Raw genomic sequence first — 19096 nt, forward strand, 5'->3', positions numbered from 1 at the left:
GTGAGCAGCCTTGTTTTTTCTCAGTTAAAAGGATTTTCTTTATTATTTTTTAAAGCCTGTTTGATGAATGATATGAACTAACAGAGAATACCACATTTCACTCCCCCTCATTAACATTGTAAATTAATTTAGGACTCATTGAGATGCAGGATTAACAACCTGAAGACTAATCTACTCTTTATTCAGAGGACATATTCAGGATGAGCAGTCTTTCGTCTCATATCACTCAATTAGTTAGCAGGACCATCTCCTGGGAGTAAGATGATATTTCTGACTCTCTGCTTGGAAAAGAACTGTTCAAGGTTAAGACAGAGATCTGGGAGACTTCAGTTCTGGTCCCAGCTCAACTGCAGGCTTCCTTTACAACCTTGGCCAAACACTTTAACACTCTGCATCCATTTCCCTCAGTCTGCACACTTGGAGAGGTCAGACTTGGAGAATAGTTGCAAGATTTTAGGTAGTGTTTACAGCAGTTTAGGCCAGCATGTTTTATTCTGCCAGCGTTAAGGGTACATGGGCCATGGGCCAGCTGCCAGGCAGAAATTTGTTAAGCTGAAGTAATACATTTAATAAGTTTTCAGTTATGTGCCCCTAACCTCACTTATGCGAAATGGTGTATTACTTTGTGAGCAGTCTTTTCCTTGGATTGTGATGGCACTGTGATTAATACATCAGTATCTACAGAGCAGGGGCAAAGTCAAGCCCTCTGTTTTCAGATCAGCAAAAAACAAGAGAAAATGTTGCTTTTCTTAAAGCAATATTTATTGATTACAAAAATCATGACACACTCAGCAGCACTCTTGCAATATCTCAATGATGCTGTTTTCAGATGCCCTGTACATTTGCTAGAGAAATAAATAATACATCTTGCAATTAACAAATGGAATGCCCCGTTGGAGGTTAGCTCTTGCTTGCTGTCAGTAAATCATCTGCAGAGGGATTTCATCCACTGAGAGGAATGAAGATTATATATGTGCTTTGGCAAGTGCCATTTTCCACCAGAATATTTTGTTGAAGGCACTTCATGTCTAATGATACATTGAGGATCTGTTCCTCTGAGCACGATAAATAAAAACAAATAATTGCTGTAGAAAAGAGCCTGACAGACACCCAGTGCCACTTTGGGCATAACTGCTGGATGCTCCTTATAATCAGTTACGCTTGTAAAGCTCAGACCTTCTGTTCTGGACGCGTGCTGCACACACCAGCTTAGCTGGACTCTGCTGTCCCCTGAGTATTTTTAAAGCCCTAATATGGACTACTATTAATTGCTTGTATTGCAACACTACCAAGAAGCTCTAACCACAGATGAGGAACCTGCTATGATATGGGCTGTAGAAAATAACAAGGAGGAAATGTTGCAGTGATTCAAATAGCCTGAAACCTATGGCCAATTGATGGAGCTCCAGAACATTCTCACCTCTAGTGTGATCATGAAGAGTGAATCATTTTATACACCTTTATGTTGGCTATGGTTCCACACACAAGATCCTGATGGGCACTTGGTAATCACAGTGAAAAAATGGGTTGGAAAAGCATCTTTCTGCCCCGCTATTTTTAACCCTAATCAAATTCGAACTTTTTCAGAGATACAATTGTTCCAGGGTGGTTTCCTCAGGCAGAGGACAATGTCAGGACAACCACAGCATCACATTTCTACAACTCCAACTAATAATTCTGTCAGAAGCTTCCAAACCGGACTGTTCTTCTCCTTAAAATACTGCATTTGCTGTGTGGCTAGTCCTTTCAACTCTCCATAAGATCAAATGTGCTGTCATGAGACTGCTACTCAGTGTCATCAACTCTAGTCCTTGACAAAGCCACTCCATTAAACCACCTCTGGACCACAGGCCAGAAAAGCTGGGTTTTTCCTGGGGTTGTACAGCTCTGTCTGCAGATGTCTGCAACATTAAAAGGACAGACATCAGAATTTCAATTATCTTTCTTCCTTAAATACAGGGAGAGAAATGTCTGATGTTAATGTCACCAAAATCATAGGGGTATTTTTAATCAATGAGGTAGCATAAATGCAATGATTGTCAGCACTTCCTGCAGTTTTCATCCTCAGGTATTTGTCCTGATGTGTTTTACATTTTTGTGTCACACTGTACTCCCAATTACTGTACATTCAGCAGATTCTCCATAGAACACATGAAGGGCATCACACCTCATACTTAGTAGTGACCTCTGTTGAGCAAGAACAACAGGATCCTGCTGTTGGGTTATCATGAGCTTTCTGATCTAGGTAGCCATCTCTTATTTGAATTTGTCATAAATAACATCATTAGGTTCCTTTGTTCTTGGCTCATTCTGCACTCATTGAGCCCTGACCTCTTGCCCGCGAGCAAAACAAAACAACGCCCCCCCTAAAAAAAACAACCCCCAACCACATCCTCATTCTTCTTCCTCGTAAGAGTGCATTTCACAGCAAACGTACCAAAGACCTTAAGTGAAGAAATCTGAAAGCACCCTTCTGAGATGAGCAAGGTTACCAAACCAGCAAGAAAACAAATACTCTTACCTGTTTGTAGCAAGCCAGCCCCACTGTCTTTGACTCCAAAGTGCTGCTGGATGTCTAGTAACACACCTGCAAGGAAAACAGAGCAGAAACTCAATACCTTCACAGCCCTTGAAAAGCATACATCTCAAACACTTCGGGAAGCATAAACAAAGCCTCAAATTTGAGTCCTTTAGACATATAAATTCTAAAGTTTGCACATTGGCTTATTTTCTATACATGCTCACTCAATAGTTTTAAGCTACTGCAGTAACAGCATAGCTCAGCAGATATAACATCATGCCAAGGGTTTGGGGATGAAATCCTTGTGCAAGCTGGTCTTTCCTTTCTTCTTAAATAAGACCAGTTTTTTCATTTGGTTTGGGGTTTCATTGTTTGTCTATTTTGGGTGTTTTTGTTTTGTTGGTTTCTACTTTTCTTTCTTTCTTTCTTTCCTTCAGCAACACTACTGCAGAATCCAGATCCCTTGCTTTTGTTATTTCATAGAAACACAGGGAAATTTGATTCTGCACCTTAGGTGCTTCAAATGGCTCAATAAATAAATACATTAATTAATTAAACTGAATCCAGGAAAAAGTTTTAACAAGAAAAGTTTTAACAAAAGGAGACTTAAAAAGTTTTAACAAGAGGAGAGCAAAGATGGGAGTTTACATTTAACTCATTGCGGGGGAGGGGGGGGCACATCTCATTTCCAAAACATATTCATAAAATATATTTTAAATAACTTAATAAAGGTGGGTAAGTGACCGATTACTTAGCTTTAAAGGAACTACAAAGAATGCTTTGAGCAGAGAGGTTGAACTAGATTATCTGCAGAGGTCCCGTCCAGTCCCGGTTACTGTGTGAAGCTGTGCTCCTAATCCAGTGACTGATCAGAGCACATGAGCTCCTAATGAGAACACACGCACATGTCCAGAGCTGCCTCCACCACCCCGAGGTGCCTGCCCTGCCTACAGCAGCATATTCCCAGCCATGCCACAATGCCAAATAGGCACATGAAACCACCAAAAGGTACCAGGAGGAGCAGCCTGGGAGGTGATAGGAGCCATAGCCTCAGAAAGAAGAATTCTTTTGGACATGCACCACAAACCAGAACAGCAAGTGCAAGGGGCTGTAACGATGCCTACACAGTGAGGGAGAAGTCTTTCTGTTCATCCCAAAGAAATTCCCTATGCTGTGACAATGGCTTTGCAGTTCTGTAGTGCTTTTCTCCAACGTACTTCACCAGCTTCAACTACTGTAGCCATAAAGGAAACACAATTAGGGCACTGAAGTGCAGCCACCCTGGATTATACTTATAACTTCACTCCGATGGTGGAGAAGGAAGTGGGTTCTGTGGATAGGCAATGCAGCAGAACAACATAGCACCGCAATTACAAGGCCTGCATGAGCTTGGAAGAAGATCTCAGGTGATTAAGAGAGATCTGCATGTCTAATTGGCATGAATTTCCTCTTCCAAGTCTATTTTATATTCTCTTTGGACTCCAGGTGTTTTGATATGGGATTTGGAGCATTAAATTAGAGGCAAGAGCAAGCAGATGATGCAACACACCTATGGAGTGATAGGAGTTTCTCTCTGCTGTGGGAGTTCTCCTGCTCAGCACATGGGAAGACACTCCTCCTAAATTCACTCAGCTGTTTTCACCTCAGCATGGCAATGACTCACCCCAAACTTTAATAAAGCTCAGGGATACAATTAAGCAATGATAGACCAGGGGAGAACACAGCAAAATGATAGAGCTTTTGACTTTCCCTTCTGCTTTGAGGTGATGGGGAGGCAGAGGCAGCCGGATCCAGGCTCCAGACAGCGATGGTGTTGCTCCTGGAGATGTGCTGCCAGGTGTCTCACAGCTCCTGATGCAATCCAGGAAAGGGAAGCCGCCACGTGTGACTGACAAGGCTCTGCTTGGATTAAAGTTCATGCTTACATGTCTGGAGGACCTGGAAACAGCCATGAGCAGCTAACAGCAGGCACCACTCTCCTCGAGACAGCCTCTTGGCGAGGCTGAGAGCCATTTGGGATGTCTGTCTGATTACATGGCACACGCTAGGGCTATCACCTATTATTTCCTCAACCACACTTGGCATTCTCAGGACGGAACAAAGATACAGGAAACGTGGTGCCAGCTCTCCAAAGCACCCCGCCAGCTGAACCAGCCATTATTAATGCTGATGCGGAGCTTGGAGAGACGAAACCCAGGCAGCACCTGACCTGGAGTGCTGATCGAGATGGGCACAGAGACAGGATTGGAAACCCTGAGCGATGACTATGACTGCCTGTGGGTTTAGATCCTCCAGCCCCATCCAGGTTAATAGATAGGTTACTAGGTTACTAGGCCCCAGTATGGGACTGCTCTGGTGTCTGAGCACCTGACAAAGACATGTGGGATTTTTGTGGGCACTGGCCATGAAGAGGACTTTTAAGAGCAATTTGGAGGATAAAAGGTCGTTGGGTGTGGAGTGTTAGATAGGAATGTCAAGTAAATGGGGAAGAGGAATGTGGCTGACCTCATCCGCCTTCAGTGTCTGAGGGCTTCCAGGGCCCAGTACAGGATGCAGAGTGCTGTGGCCTCCTGTTCTGTAATGGTCATTTCACAAACAGTGAGCATGAAAGACCCAACTTGGAGGAATGCAGGCCCACATTTAATGGCCTAGGTTATCTGTGATTTGGGGGAAATGCTTCGGGAAAGAAGAATTTTCCTGGAAGTGCTCAGGTCGGGCTGCAAACATGGAGGTGGGTGGTGCTGATCACACATGAGGCAAGCTCATGTCAGGACACACTTTGTCTGCTGGCCAGAGCTACAACAAACCAAAAGCTGCAGGACTTGATGGTAATCTGCTATGGGGTAAAAAGCTGCTCTGAACAGAAGGTCACCTTAGTACAGACGTTTCTTGTGTTAGCCATCATTTACAGAACTACTCTGTAGCAGAACCAATGCGAAGCGTGCCTTGGATACCCTTTATATTTAAATGAAACATGGGCTCTTAACCTAACCTTTACACATGAATAAAGAGTTGCCATGGTACGAAAGTGTTCATATGCTCAGCCGCATTGAAATCACAATTTCAAAGCAAAATGACATTATAGCTTCCCTTGGGAGAGCCCTGTTTCCCACTCACCAAAACAAAACACCCCCCTTTGATTTCCAACTGCTTCCAAGGCAAACACAGAGTGAGGCTGTGCATGGAGTGCAAAGCTACGGGACCAAAGCTACAGGTTTCAGCTCCCTGAGACTTGCCTCGGTAACTCAATGGGTGTTCTTTGAGCAGTGCTTGTGTGCTGCAGTCCCACTGGCCAGTATACTTATGGAAAAAAGCACAAACACTTAAAATGGTATCTTTTAATGGGGAAAAGTTATGTGTCTGAAAGGAACCGGCACACTGCTTTCCCTGGGAAGCAGCTGGGCACTGACACACTCACACCCTCTCCTTGCCCCGGTGCAGCCCTGGCCTTGCACCTCTCTTTGGGGAAGCCTCAGAGAATATGGAGGAGAACCCAGCCTCACTCTCTTAGCTCCCAAACAGAGCAGACTGTACCAACAAGTATTTTTTCTCTGTTCCCTGGTGCACCTGCCTCTCCTTACCAAGGCGTTTTCCTTCCCAGGTGATGCTCCCTGGTTCTGGGGCCAGCTCCCTTAGGTGGAGGCAGCCGGGCAGGGATGGCCAAGCCCTGGCCTCCTAGCCATTAAACACAAGCCACCTCGTTACCATCAGGCTCTCCTTCTTGCCTGCAGCCATGTTCAACCTGCTTCAAATAATGCATTAAGCAGACAGAGGAGTGGTGCACACACCTGTCTGTTCAGAGACATGTGAAAAGATTAGGCGGGGAGAAGTTTATTCTGAGGTCTCTGTGATTATATCTTCTCTGCAACCCCAAGGTGTGACTGCAGTTCACACACACATCCCTAAGCTTCAAACGAGCTGGCTACAGCTCAGCCACCCACTAGCTATTAAATGCAGGCTTCACAATTTGGACCCTATTTAAATACTCCAGCTGCAGAACAACACGGTGGTAGCCCCGCTGATATTTGTACCACAAGATAAATTCCCACTGCTACAGAACTCGCAAGTCGAGAACTGAAGTGTGGTACCACCTTCTTTGGACTGCCATGAAAGCATTCCCTGTCTTGCATGCAAAAGAAGCAGGGCTGCTGCTTAGGTATTGCTAAATGAGTGGTGATGTCCTGCTCAAAAACATCGGCAGGAGCTTCCTCAGGACATACACACAGACTTGCCTTCTGCAAAACTCATTTCCACCGTTGCAGGACATGACAGTGTGCATTGATGAAAGAGCCCTCTTTGATTTTGAAATAACATTGCAGAATTAGGAGAAAAGCAGACAAACAAAACAAACCCAGCAACATGACAAATCAAAACAAGGATTTCCTAAGATCTGCTCACGCTGACAGGCAAGAAACTCTTGACCTAGAAAGCACTGGAATAAACTGCCAGCACCTACAGTGGCGTGCTTAGGAAGGGGTTTCCCTGAGCAATAGAGGCACTGTGAGGAGGCAACGCCAGCACAGCAGCTTGAGCCAAAGCTCTGAGCCAGCCAGGGTCTCCAGGCCCAATGCTGCCGTCACTTACAGGCCGTGAAGCTGCTGTTAACAAATCTTCTAACAAAACCCAGTCCAAGGAAGTGTTCAATAAGAGTTCAAAGCCTCCACGGACACTGAGCGCCCCAGGGTGGGAGAGGCCACCCTGCCCTGCACGCTCCCAAAGGTGACTGGGTGAAGGCCCCGCATGGATCTGGGTCTGAAATGGGGTCAGAACCACAGGGACGTGCACCCGGAGCTCCAGCACACGAGAGGACTTGCTGGTTTTCCCCAACAGCATCTTCAGTGGGCTTTCACAAGAGGAGAGGTGCTGCACACTCTGCTAAGCACACTGTTGCTTGGGAAATGAAACAAAACTTTCTGTCTGCTTTGTATTGCCATTCCTATTCTGAATAGAAAAACAACGCTACCCTCGGAGACTTGTACCACCTGTCACACCCACTTTTTCCATTCAATGTTTTTATCATTATTGTAATATCAGTGGGGAAGTATCTGAGCTATTCATTCATTCCCAAAGGCTATTGGCTTACCTGCATGGTATGTAACAAGTAATTAAGCTTTAGGAAAAAAAATATATAATCAGGAATGCAATTAGCCAAGGGCTTAGAGAAGAAAAGATATTAAAAGACAACAACAAAAACACTTCTCTCTCTCTGGCGGAGAGTAAGTAGTAATAAATGATGGTTTCCCTAATATAGCCAGAAATCCACTGTAATGTTGCATGCAAAGTCTTAGCACAGAATTGCCTGCAAGAGTGGGAGGGGATATAAAAAAATTCATCAGGTGTAGAATCGATTAGCACAAGGCATCATTAACACAGGGTCAGGGCGTCCAGGGAAGGCAGCACAGGACAGCTAGTCCTGTTCAGATTAAAAACAAAAAAATCAAAACAAAACAAGTAGGACTTTGAATGCAACCGTGGCTGCCAAATGCTGGGTGCCTCAGTGGCAAAACCACACCCAAATCAAATCCCTCATCTCCCTAATTACAGTGTAGGCCTGTTCCCAGGACTATGGCTGGGAAGGAAGCCCTTGTCAAATGGAGAACATGGAATCCTCAGCCAACAGAGGTCCAGGAGCTTAAATAAATTCCAGAACATGGATGAATTTCTGCTTGTGATCCAGTACAACAACAGCTCTCACCAGTAAAACTACAAAAGGAAACGGGTCACATCTGAGACTGAGCTTGCCATGTCCCTTTGCTTTCCTTTCCTCCTCGCCATAGAGCTCCCAGAGAGATCTTTAATTTCCCCCCTGCCTCGTCTCACTTTGAGACTCCTGCCTTAGCCTATCTGAACCAGCCTTGCAATTCCCACAAGCCCAGGAAAGACTTCAATTAGAGACAAATTACGTGATTTGGCTAAAAAGACAGGCTAAAATGAACTGGCACCTAGACCTGGGCTTAAAAACAAACTTGTTTGTTGAGGCTTGGAATGATTCCTTACGTGGAACAGAAAAATCAGAAGCTGTAACTTCAAACAACAAACAGAAACATAACTAGTCACCGAGGTTTGCATTAGTCATCTGAGATGACAGAAATCATTAGCAGCTTTCAGACGAAGCTGGCCAGACCTTTCTCCCATACCCATCTTCTCTATCAGCACTCAGTTCAGACGCCTTTTGTAGTTTTTTAATGCATACAGACCAAGTGAGACACACTTTGCACAGTAATACTTCTGCTCTAACACAGAAAGAAACAAAATCTTTACTGAGGGAAAAGGCTACAGGCTTCACAAATTTCCAGATGAAACAGCAGACCCTCAAAAAAATAAGGACATTTTTGTCCCACTTATTCAAATCTTGGAAAATTCAGAGACTCCCCCCATTCATACTCTCTGTAGGCACACTATGGCAGAAAAAGGTGGACCTGCCACCCAAAATGCTCGTTGTCTTCTGGCTTTCTAATCTTTACTGAAGACTAAGCAGCCTAGCTAATTCGTGCAACGAAATGTATCTCCGAGACTTTGTGCATGAGCTAATTAAAATAAACAAAAACAGTATAGCTAATGATAGAGCAAATGAAGCACATACGAATGCAGCCGGTGACTCACCGCCCCCTTGTTTGCTTTGTTGGAAAGCTCAGCGTATCACCGTAGCAGAGTGACAGTGAGTCAGGAACCTGGCATGAGCCACAAATGGCAAGCAAATGAAAATAGGCATCTACAAAACCTCTCTTTGGATAGATTTTGGAGATTTTTCTTGGCTTTAGATGGATGTGGTTATGGACTTCACAGCTCCGTTCTCATGGTTTTCTGGCTAGGCAAAATCTACAAAAGAGTCATTCACTATTTCTTCTGGAGATACCGTGCAATGGTTAGGCTCTTGTTCTAATCAATTTGATGCCTTTACTGTCACATCTTCTTGCTTATATTTTAACCAAATACATTTGAAGCATATTGCCACACCTTACTGAAAACATAATATCGCTTACCTAGTAAATAGGTACTGCTATTTACTGGTAAAATATTACTGCTTTGGAACCTGCTGAGGTACATGCAAATATTGCAACAGTACTAAGCTGCACACTAATGGTGTGCATGACATGAGCTAATCATTCTCGACCTAATTCTGTGCAAGCACAACCTCTATGTGGTCAGTTTGCTGCCTGCCTCATTCCCCAGCCGTTATCTCAGCCTCTCACACAGCCCCACATGCGGGGTGGGAACAGGAAGCCCACCCAAAGCTTGTGCTATCCCGTGCACCTTCTGGGTGCATGCAGCTCTTCCTCTGGGGCTGGCAGTAAATCATGTCATTATAATAAAATTCAAAAAGTTTAATAAAGTTATTTAAAGAAAAAAAAATGACATTTTCAAGGTTAGGAAGGCTAACAGAAGAAAGCCTCTGTGCTCTCTGTCACTGGCTCCAGGCAGTGAGGGGTTTTTACCCACTCCCTCCCCTCTAAGGCCTCACGCTTTTGTAACAAGGAAGACTGAGATGTGAGTGAGCAACTGGGGTAATTAGTGACTTGTGATTTACAGCAGATGACAGCTAATTTCTCCAGTTAAGAAAATTTCTATCAAATCCACAAAAATATGCGCTCAGATCGGACATATTTCCAAGTGACTACATCTCATTTCTCGTTTGCATTTCGCTTCTCTTTAGCGATGCCTCAGAGCTATTTTGGAACATCGCAAGCTGTCCAGGGCGTGCTGGCATAATGGTATTAAGCTGCAAGGGGCTTCCCAGCCTTTTCACTGCAGAGAGGGATTTTTTTTTATAAAACACGGAGGAGATTCCAGACGCAGAGGTATCCTGTACCAAGTGGCCCACAGAAGAGCAGCAAGGCGTTAAAGCCACCAGGCACAACAGCAAACATGTTCCAAGCAGGTTTCTGCCGTGCAGAACCACCACTGTTTAAAAGTGAATGCGTGATATGTCTGCTGCCACAGTCCTGGGGTAATAACGAGGGCTGGTAATCAGCTTGGCATCAGCACAGGGGGATACAAGCACATCTCCAGTGCTCCTGCCAAGCTGCATCCGAATTTGAAGAAGTGGCTTCTTAATGTTAGTTCATGTCCACTGCACAAATCTCCCTCTGTGACCTAGATCTGGATAGGATCACAAGGCTTTAAGTGCAAAAGGAAGAAAAGCTGGGATTGCCTATAGCATATCCTCCACTGCTAAAACACCAATGCCAACTTGGCGCTGCAGCCCACTTCTAAGAAGACAGGAAACATGTGAAAATACCCTGCTGTTTCAAGTAGCTACCTAAATCTTCCTGCTGTAACTTGCAGATGAAAAAGCTTTTGACTGGCGATACAAGTATCTCCCCTACCTTTAGTAATCCCAGAATAGCTCTTGGTGTTAAATGCCTTAAACATCTTAGAGACACTGCTGCTGAACATGGCAAATAGGCTTAGGAGTCTGTCATCCTGCATAAAGAAAGGAGGATAAAGCTGCTCCAAGTCCACCTTTGCCAGCTGCTCTCTTGTAACCCCCCCCACACACCGTTTTCCCTGCTCTCTCTAGAGCACGATAACCAGAACCCTAGGTCTCCTCACCCGCCTTCTGATCATCGCCCATCCCCTTCCTCCTTCCCCCTCCCTGCTCTTGTATTCGCTTGCTGCTCTCCCATCACACTGATCTACACAGGAATCCTAGTGCACAGTGCATCGATGTATAGCACACAATGTCAATAAATCCAAAGGTCCTGTTTTGAGGAGCTCTTTTCATATCCACACATGACCTGAGGGAAACATTTTTCTTGCTGATGAGACTTGAAAGTATGTTACTACACACTGCCAAAGCAGTCTCCTGGAGTTGCCTTGTGCTTTTTCCGTAGCTATTTAAAGCAGCCTTCGCTGTGCTCTAATCGGGAGCAGCCCTTTAATCACGGGCATTTTTTAAGCTGTGAATGGGCAGAAAAACTCTTCTGCCAACTTCAGCATCACCCATTGACTGAAAACATCCCTCCCTGGGCACGAAGCAACACAACGCTCCTCACGTGCACGCACACGTGTGCACGCACCTCCCACACTAAGAACACACATTCAGCATTTGTATTTCTCCCTGGGCACTGGTCAAGCTGTGCTAGGAAATGACTGAGCATGGTGCTGCGCTAGTTACCCTAACCCTAACATCTTTTAATTCATCTAGCTGACAAGGTGAGTGGTTTTGTTCAGTGAATTAGTACAGCACGCGGGGATTTCAAAGATGATTCGTGTGGGGCACAAAAGCTCGTTAAGGAAGCCAGGGCTCACCCACAGCACTGTTAAGTAAAAGATAAAAGGAACCAGCTTTGGCGTTATCATAGGAGGTATTTAAATACATCACCCTGCCTTCTTAAGCATGACCTATTAAAGAACCTACTGTGCTCTGCTACGTCTGATAGCCAATACGGCAGCAAAAGCTGTATGTAAAACCTTCTATCTGCATGGGGGCATGCGGTTAGATGAGAGCAACGTGTACTAAAATCTAAAATGAGCACGAGGGCTGGGGCTTCTCTATAATTGGAATGGGTCATTCGTGTAGCCACGCAACGGCAGTGACACCAGGAAATCCTCACAGCACAAACAGGGGTTGTCCCAGAGTGTTTTATCCAGGGTGAGCTACAGCAATTTCTGAAGCTCTCCCTCCACTGCTGTGACTTTGTTTTTGCTGAGCTGCATCAGCACGGGACCTCTACCAAAGGGCTCTGGTAACAGGACAGTGACGTGCACTGCTCACACACCCATGTTCGCAAAACCTGAGCTCAGCCCAGGCTGAAGAGCCAGGGCAGCTCTGCTCCAGGTCCTGACACTAAATCGCTATTTAACCTTGGGTGAGTTATTTGATCCCGCAGAGGTTCTGAGTCCACATTAGTCAAATGAAGATAATAACAATAATCATGTCTGTCACAGATACGGGAGGGCTTGGTTATTATGCTCTTGTGAAGTGCTTAGAAGAGCCCCAGATGAAAGGCAAATTAGTAGAAGGAAGATTAATTATAAGACATGTGCATCCCAAATAAAAAACAGACAGGGACATTTTTGCTGTTGCTGTTATTAGAAGTGAGAGGCTCTCTGATTTCGGGTAGCTTTTATTTCTGTGATGGGAAAGCAGATCCATTTTAACCACATTCCTCGTTCAAACTTTATTTGTAGATTGTGGGTAGGTGATAAAGGCTACTCAGCCTCTGATATTGCAATCACAAAGGCCTTTGATCAAAGGTCTGATTTCACAGTGCCTGCTGTCTGTGATACGACAGTGCTGATGGGCCTGCCTCTTTTAACGGCTGCAAGGCAAAACAAGGAATCAAAAATTTACTGCCATGCTGAAGGAAAGACCAGGGTGGAAGGAAAGGAAACATTTCCCGTGGATAAACCACTACAGCACGCTTCCTTCTTTGTGGGAGGTGAACCCCAGTTCTTCCTGCAGCATGCCAGGACGTAGCTGAGCGTTGGTTGCTGCTAAATTCCACCTCAACATCACCCAGTGACAGACCCAGCTCTGCCTGACTTCCTTGCAATAATTTCAGACTGATACCAAATTTCACGAACTATCCCTTGGGACATTCAGTAATGAATTTCTTAAAAAATATATGAGTACAGAAATTCAGAAAAAAAATATTAATTGTACATTCTCTCCAGGACACAGGAAAACCTTTCCTTCACCTCGTAGAGAGGTGTCTGTTTAAAAAAAGGATAGCATTAAACCTGTCATTTCTCAAAAGTCTTTCTTTCTTTCTCTCTCTCTTTTTTTTTTTTTTTTTCTTTTTAATGGCTGCCAGCAAGTCTCCCACATTTCAATTTATGATAGTTAGCAGAGCAGGAGAAGAAAAAAAGGACATTGCCTCCACTGGTTTGGGGAGACACAGCAATGCAGCTAGATAGAGAAGGAGCTTGGGTTTCCCCCCTTATCCCTAAGCAAACAATAAAAGGCTTAAATTTGTTAAGCTTCTATTCATGAACTGTCCTGAGGACAGCTATTCCCACAATCAAGAGTTAACTCAGCCACAAGACATAGCTCATAGAAGCCCACATCTTTCCCAAAAAAGTGGTTTGGTGATGTCCCACGAGCAAATTCTTAGTAAGTTTATAGCAAAAAAACAAACAAACAAAAAATATAAGTCCCTAAAAGCAGAACTAATGATCCCTGTTTTCCTACAGCTTTCTATCTTGAAGATGCATTTTCCAAGGTTTTTCAGAGGTGGTGGATGTTGAAAATCTTTTGCCCTTGTGGATTCTTTCATATCTAATAAAGGCTAAGACCATGTTACAGGGACTCTCATTTTCCTGTATCCAGGTTTCTATGAAACCTCTCAGCATTGTAGCTTTGAGAAGTCTTCCTTCTTCAAATGTGGCTGAAATGGGCCAAATGATCAAAACATTAATGGGAGAGACAAAGAATAACCTGGAGAGAGTGACTTACAAAATATCCTCAGTTTAAAGGAAACTGCTTCCATTGCAATTCGCTTCCATTTACTGGAATTGCTGTAGTTCTTTATTTTGGTCGTAGTGTTAAGATTTTACTTCAGAGCAATGTTCCTGTTTCAGAATAGCTATAGGCATCTACGTTATAGATCTGAAGCCAGCCATGGAGGATATTCTTTTCTATGAAGAAGCAAATCAGCAGTATTGCCCCACTGCACCTACAAACACAGAAATACATGCATTATCCTGTATCACTTACTAGTCTCACCTCCGTTAGTCAAAATTGTCTGTGTTTTCATAAAGAAAGACATCACACAATTTAGGTGAAAAATCAAACCTTACAAGATCTCGAAATTTCTTAGGTGGCCAGCAGACATCACTTTGGGGATATACAGTCCAGAACTCTCATTCCCGCTCTCCAGATGTTTTTGTGGGTGAAGTGAAAAACTGTGAAATCTCTGGAGATAACCAAGCTTGGACACAGGTGCTGCACACAAGCAACTAACATAAGCAGTATTTCTCCCTCCCTTCTTACTCACACCATGCTTTGGCATACTAATATCTAAGCTGCTGAAGAGATGGGGTCAGGAAGAAAATGCTTAGCCACCAATCTCGTACACAATGTAAAAAGAACTTCCTTTGAAGAAACAACCTGTTGGGCTCCTGTGATATACTTTCTTGCTGAATAGATAAGAAAAAGAAAAGATTCAGTTAAAATCAAAAGACAACTCAACCCTCAATCTGAACAGAAACCCATGCACTTCAATCCCTGGTATTAAAGGCACTTCTTTTAGGACATATGTCAATCCTTTTCAACATTTATTCTTTATTTAAGTGTAGGTCAGGAAATAAACCATCTTTCTTGTATGTCCCTTAGAACTCTGAATAACATAGAGGGGATTAAAAAAAAAAAAAAAGAAAAAGAAAAAGCCGTGCCTGTCTCTGAAGCAAAGCAGCAAATGATCTCAGTGCCATCTGATTACCGAGGGTAACTCAGGAGCTGCAATGTGCCTGTGTGGTCAGCAAAGCTACTGAGGATTCAGGAAGTAATGCAAACTCCGAGCACCAAGGCTGGTGCCATCAGATAAAAAGATTCTCAGATGAAAGAAACTCCTTGTCAAGCGTTCTGCTGTGGGGTATACATATTGCAGGTGCAGGTGCAGACTTCAGGTCTTGCATAAGCATGCCGTGCCCAAAAGCTTTTATTCCTTCCGCTCGTGACGTTGGCTGGAATCTCGCTGGCTTCCAAGCCCCACATGGAGCGCGAGATACCTGCTGGGAAGCTGGGCAGAGCACCTGCTGACTGCTGCTTATGGCAGTCCCTCGGTGCTGGACCGACAGAAGTTTGGTCTGGACAGAAGTGCAGAACACCCCAAAGCACAGACACAGCTCACCACCAGATTCCAGCACACGCGGATAGCAGGTAAATCCGCAAGGACCTGACAAGAGAGATACGCCAGCTCCCGTACCGCGAGGAACTTTATTTTCAAAGAGGCAAACGCCAAGCTAGCGAGGGTGCTTTCAAGTCAGGCCAACAGGCAGGCACAATTGGCACCCAAACACCTCCATGCAGGTCTCAGCAGGCACCCAGGTGTTCCCAGGAGGGACGCGCTTGGCCAAGGGAGCTGCAGCATTCCTCACCAATCTCCACACCGATGGGGTACCAGAAGTCATTTACTCCGTGAGCTACTCCCCACAAGGTATTGGGGAGGAGAGAAATGAAAATGAGAAAATTAATCTTTCCATTAATTTAGAAAGCTGCAATTCATGACTCACAGAAAGCTTTTATACATAAATGGCATTGTTTAAATCTTATTTGTAATTATACTTTCAGGCAGAGACTTTCAAAGCTGCACTGAGAATATGGCAACCAGTTGTCTAATTTATTGTTATTTTAAGCAGGTGCTGTATGCCCAAATTCCCTTGGCAGATTATATCTCAGCTTAAGTGTTTTTGCTTGGGGTAATTTTCACATGTTCATGTTAGCAGCAATGAGAGGAAGGAAATCAAGCAAAAAAGAACTCCATCCATGCCGTCCAATTTCTCTCTCGCTTTATGGCAAGTTAAAGGAGATTTGTGCACAACCACAAAGCTGTACCCTCGATCTGCTCTGCCTGGTTTGCCACTGAAAAGAAAGTGGAAGTGACGATGGATCCGATGCAAGCGGATTTTGGAAGGAAACAAACCAGTAGCCTTTCTTTACCAGCCAATGGATTTCTTAGAAATCTGAAAAATTGCTTTTTGCACTTCTCCTGCCTCCTGTATTAGCCGCCTGTTCATTACAACAATGGTAATTAATAAGGAACAAGAACTCATAAGTAGATCACCTTGAGAGTCTTGTTCATGCTTCATCAGCCTACTGCAGTCTCCAACCACAGACCTAAACTTTGAAAGGATCAAAAATGTACAGAAAACTAGAAGTTACTGAAGGCAAAATCATTTGTGCCAATGCAAAATACACCCAGAACACCCATCTGCCTAGGAAAGAAGCCTTATTAACGCTTAGCTGGAAATACCCCAGGCATGCTTCGAAGGCACCTGGTGATCCTCAAGGAAATTGATTCAGTTTTGAGGAACTGTGACATAGCTGGTTGTTCTTGAAAAGCTGGACAGAGAACAAAAATGGTTGGAAAAGTGCCTATCACGTAGCTGCTGCTTTTTAATACCTCTCTATCACAGTGCTGCAGTGTTGCGTGAAATCTAAGACATGTAGCAAATACAAATTGGCATCTTCTTAATATATATCACTGCTAATAACCAGAAGGATCGTAGCCACCCGTTTATTCACTACAGAAGTTGAGTTGGGAAAGAGTTGCCATCTGTCCTTTTCTCAAGGCACTGTTTTAGACAAGAGAGATTTCTACATAAAAGCATAATCAAATCCTAAAATGCTGTATTTACTAGTACTGTAAGGCATGTATATACGTTGAGAATATATTGTCCCCTAAATCAGTTGAACATTTTTTTTCTGCTGGAATATCTGAATAACTATCACTCCTTCTGCAGTTAAGAAACTTGCCTTTCATGTCAACACTAATTCCCATGCAATGGATTTGATTTTGATTTTGTCTCCTGTTCATATGGCTCAGTTTGTGATGGAAGCAACTTTAGGAAATGCCAGAACTGCTCCAAGAATACTAAAACTGAAACCAAATATAGTGAGTCTTCCTTTTCTGTCAAGAAACAAGATCAGCAGTTTGATTTTTAAACAACCACTTTTTAAAAATACATTTATAACCTTATACCATCATTCTTATCAAGTGTCTGCTACAGGTAAGACAAAATAGAACCATGGAGAATGACATCTGAAAGGACATCAGAGACTGAGAGAAACCTCTTGCAAATACATTAAATGACCTGGAATTTGGGGGAAAAATATTTGCCTCCTTGTAGATGGGGTCACAAACTGCTGGTCCCTGTCTTATGTGCTACAGCCCAGAGGAGGACTGCAGAATTCAGAGGTAACAGAAGATGGCCAGCAGGTGTTAGAGATGACAGATACATTTGTCAAATGCAAACATGCTCTATCCTACTCCTACCTTCTTCCTTTCTGCATAATTTCCCAGTTTCATATTGTTATTAAGGCCACTTTATTGGTGTGGGGAGAAAGAGAATATTCACCTCAGGCAAGCCACGCTAAGATGCTGCAAAAAGAAAAGACTGCATAAAACAACTATAGACATAGAGCCTGCTGTGTGCCAGAGGCATAATACATCTCCATTCAGATGAATTGTGCAATAGAGAAGGGGAGAAAACCTGTAGAAATCGCTTTGAAAACAAAACCGAGAAGTGTTTCTGCACAGCCATCATCAGGTTTGCCTGTCAGATCAGATGCCTTTTTTTGTGCTCCATTCGAACACAAAGAAAATGCTTGAAGAAAATTGCTGGTGCTGATATTTGCACCCTTCACATGCACAGCTGGAGTGAGATTTCTGCTGCGGTGGAGCAACAGCATGAGCAAAATAGTCCAAAAACTAAGGAGAGTTGTATGGCAAGAACTATTTAAACATACTTGATTTCCTGATTTCCTACTCCATGCTAATAAGCCTTACGCTTATATCATTTTTAAGCATGTATTTTTACATCAAGCTGTAGGGAAATGAGCCAATTAAAGGTAAAGACTATGACCTTGAAAGGAGGATTGCAGGAAGGAGGTTAATAAAGGCAGATGGAGCCCTGAGAAACCTTCACCCTGACTCAGCAATGAAAGCAGAAGCTTCACTCTCTGAAGTTGCCAGCAGACATTTGACAAGTTTTAGCTTCCCATTTGACAATAGCACACACTGCCCCACGCTGTGGCTTTTTTAACACTCACAGAATCAGTCCTAACTTTAAGGAGTAGGTTTTCAGAATTGCCATCTCTCATCTGCTTGTTCACCCTTGTGGCATTTGGCGCTCTCCTTGCACAGCTGTTGCTGCAGTTCCTGAATCCTCTAAGACTAAGCTCTTCAAAAATCTTGTGTTTGTGCAGAAAATCCCCCCTAAAAAAAGAAATAAACAGGCTCCAAAACCTGATCACGCTTCAATCGCACCAAAATGCACTTGTTTATAAACTTCATGGCAAACTTGAAAGGCCTACTCAATATTGTGGCCACGGTTGCAGCAATTATTATCTGTAGAGTGTATGTTTCTGATAGACTGCATCAGAGCTGCCCCTCCTCTTTTTATTTAATTTTTACAAACCAAACAGTGATTCCTAGTACAGTTAGCACAGACATAACACAACCAGGCCTCTGGTTAAGTGAGAGGAAAACAAAAGGAGGATGCAAGAAAACAATGTATTGCTTCTGTCATTCTGACAGGTATTTTGACCAGGCAACACCCCTTCATTTCATAAAACTGGTAAGAAACAAGCCCTGCTTCTGTAAAGACAAAAAATATATATATCTAACTTTTGCTTTGCTACCAAAATAATACTATGGCTATCTGATTAAGGGATGAGTCGTCTGTTTGTGTTGTGGTTTTTTGTTTGTTTGTTTTTGCCGCCTTCTGCCTCCCACAAAGGTTCAATTGCTTCATCTTTCTTATGTGATGAGCGCAGTGTCCCAGTCCCCTGCTTACTCCCATCTGCACACCCTGCTGTGCCTACCTGCTCCTGCTCCACCTGCCAAAACAGCCACTGGTGTGGCCATGGCCACAGTTACAGGGGAAGAAAAGCACCTGGAAGGGAAA

The 19096-nt window shown here is 43.7% G+C and overlaps 1 protein-coding gene across 1 annotated transcript in view; it reads right to left on the reverse strand.

Annotated features, from left to right (window-relative positions):
* Nucleotides 1-19096, reverse strand: part of SPNS2 (SPNS lysolipid transporter 2, sphingosine-1-phosphate) — a gene marked incomplete at both ends in the record, with an annotated part of 132290 nt that overhangs the window by 94428 nt on the left and 18766 nt on the right. Inside the window, one exon of the mRNA XM_084299649.1 lies at nt 2522-2587. Within this exon, the coding sequence (XP_084155775.1) occupies nt 2522-2587 (66 nt within the window). The remainder of the gene's footprint in view (nt 1-2521; nt 2588-19096) is intronic.

This window comes from Netta rufina, assembly GCF_964035555.1.
Source record: "Netta rufina genome assembly, chromosome: 21".
Lineage (NCBI taxonomy): Eukaryota > Metazoa > Chordata > Aves > Anseriformes > Anatidae > Netta > Netta rufina.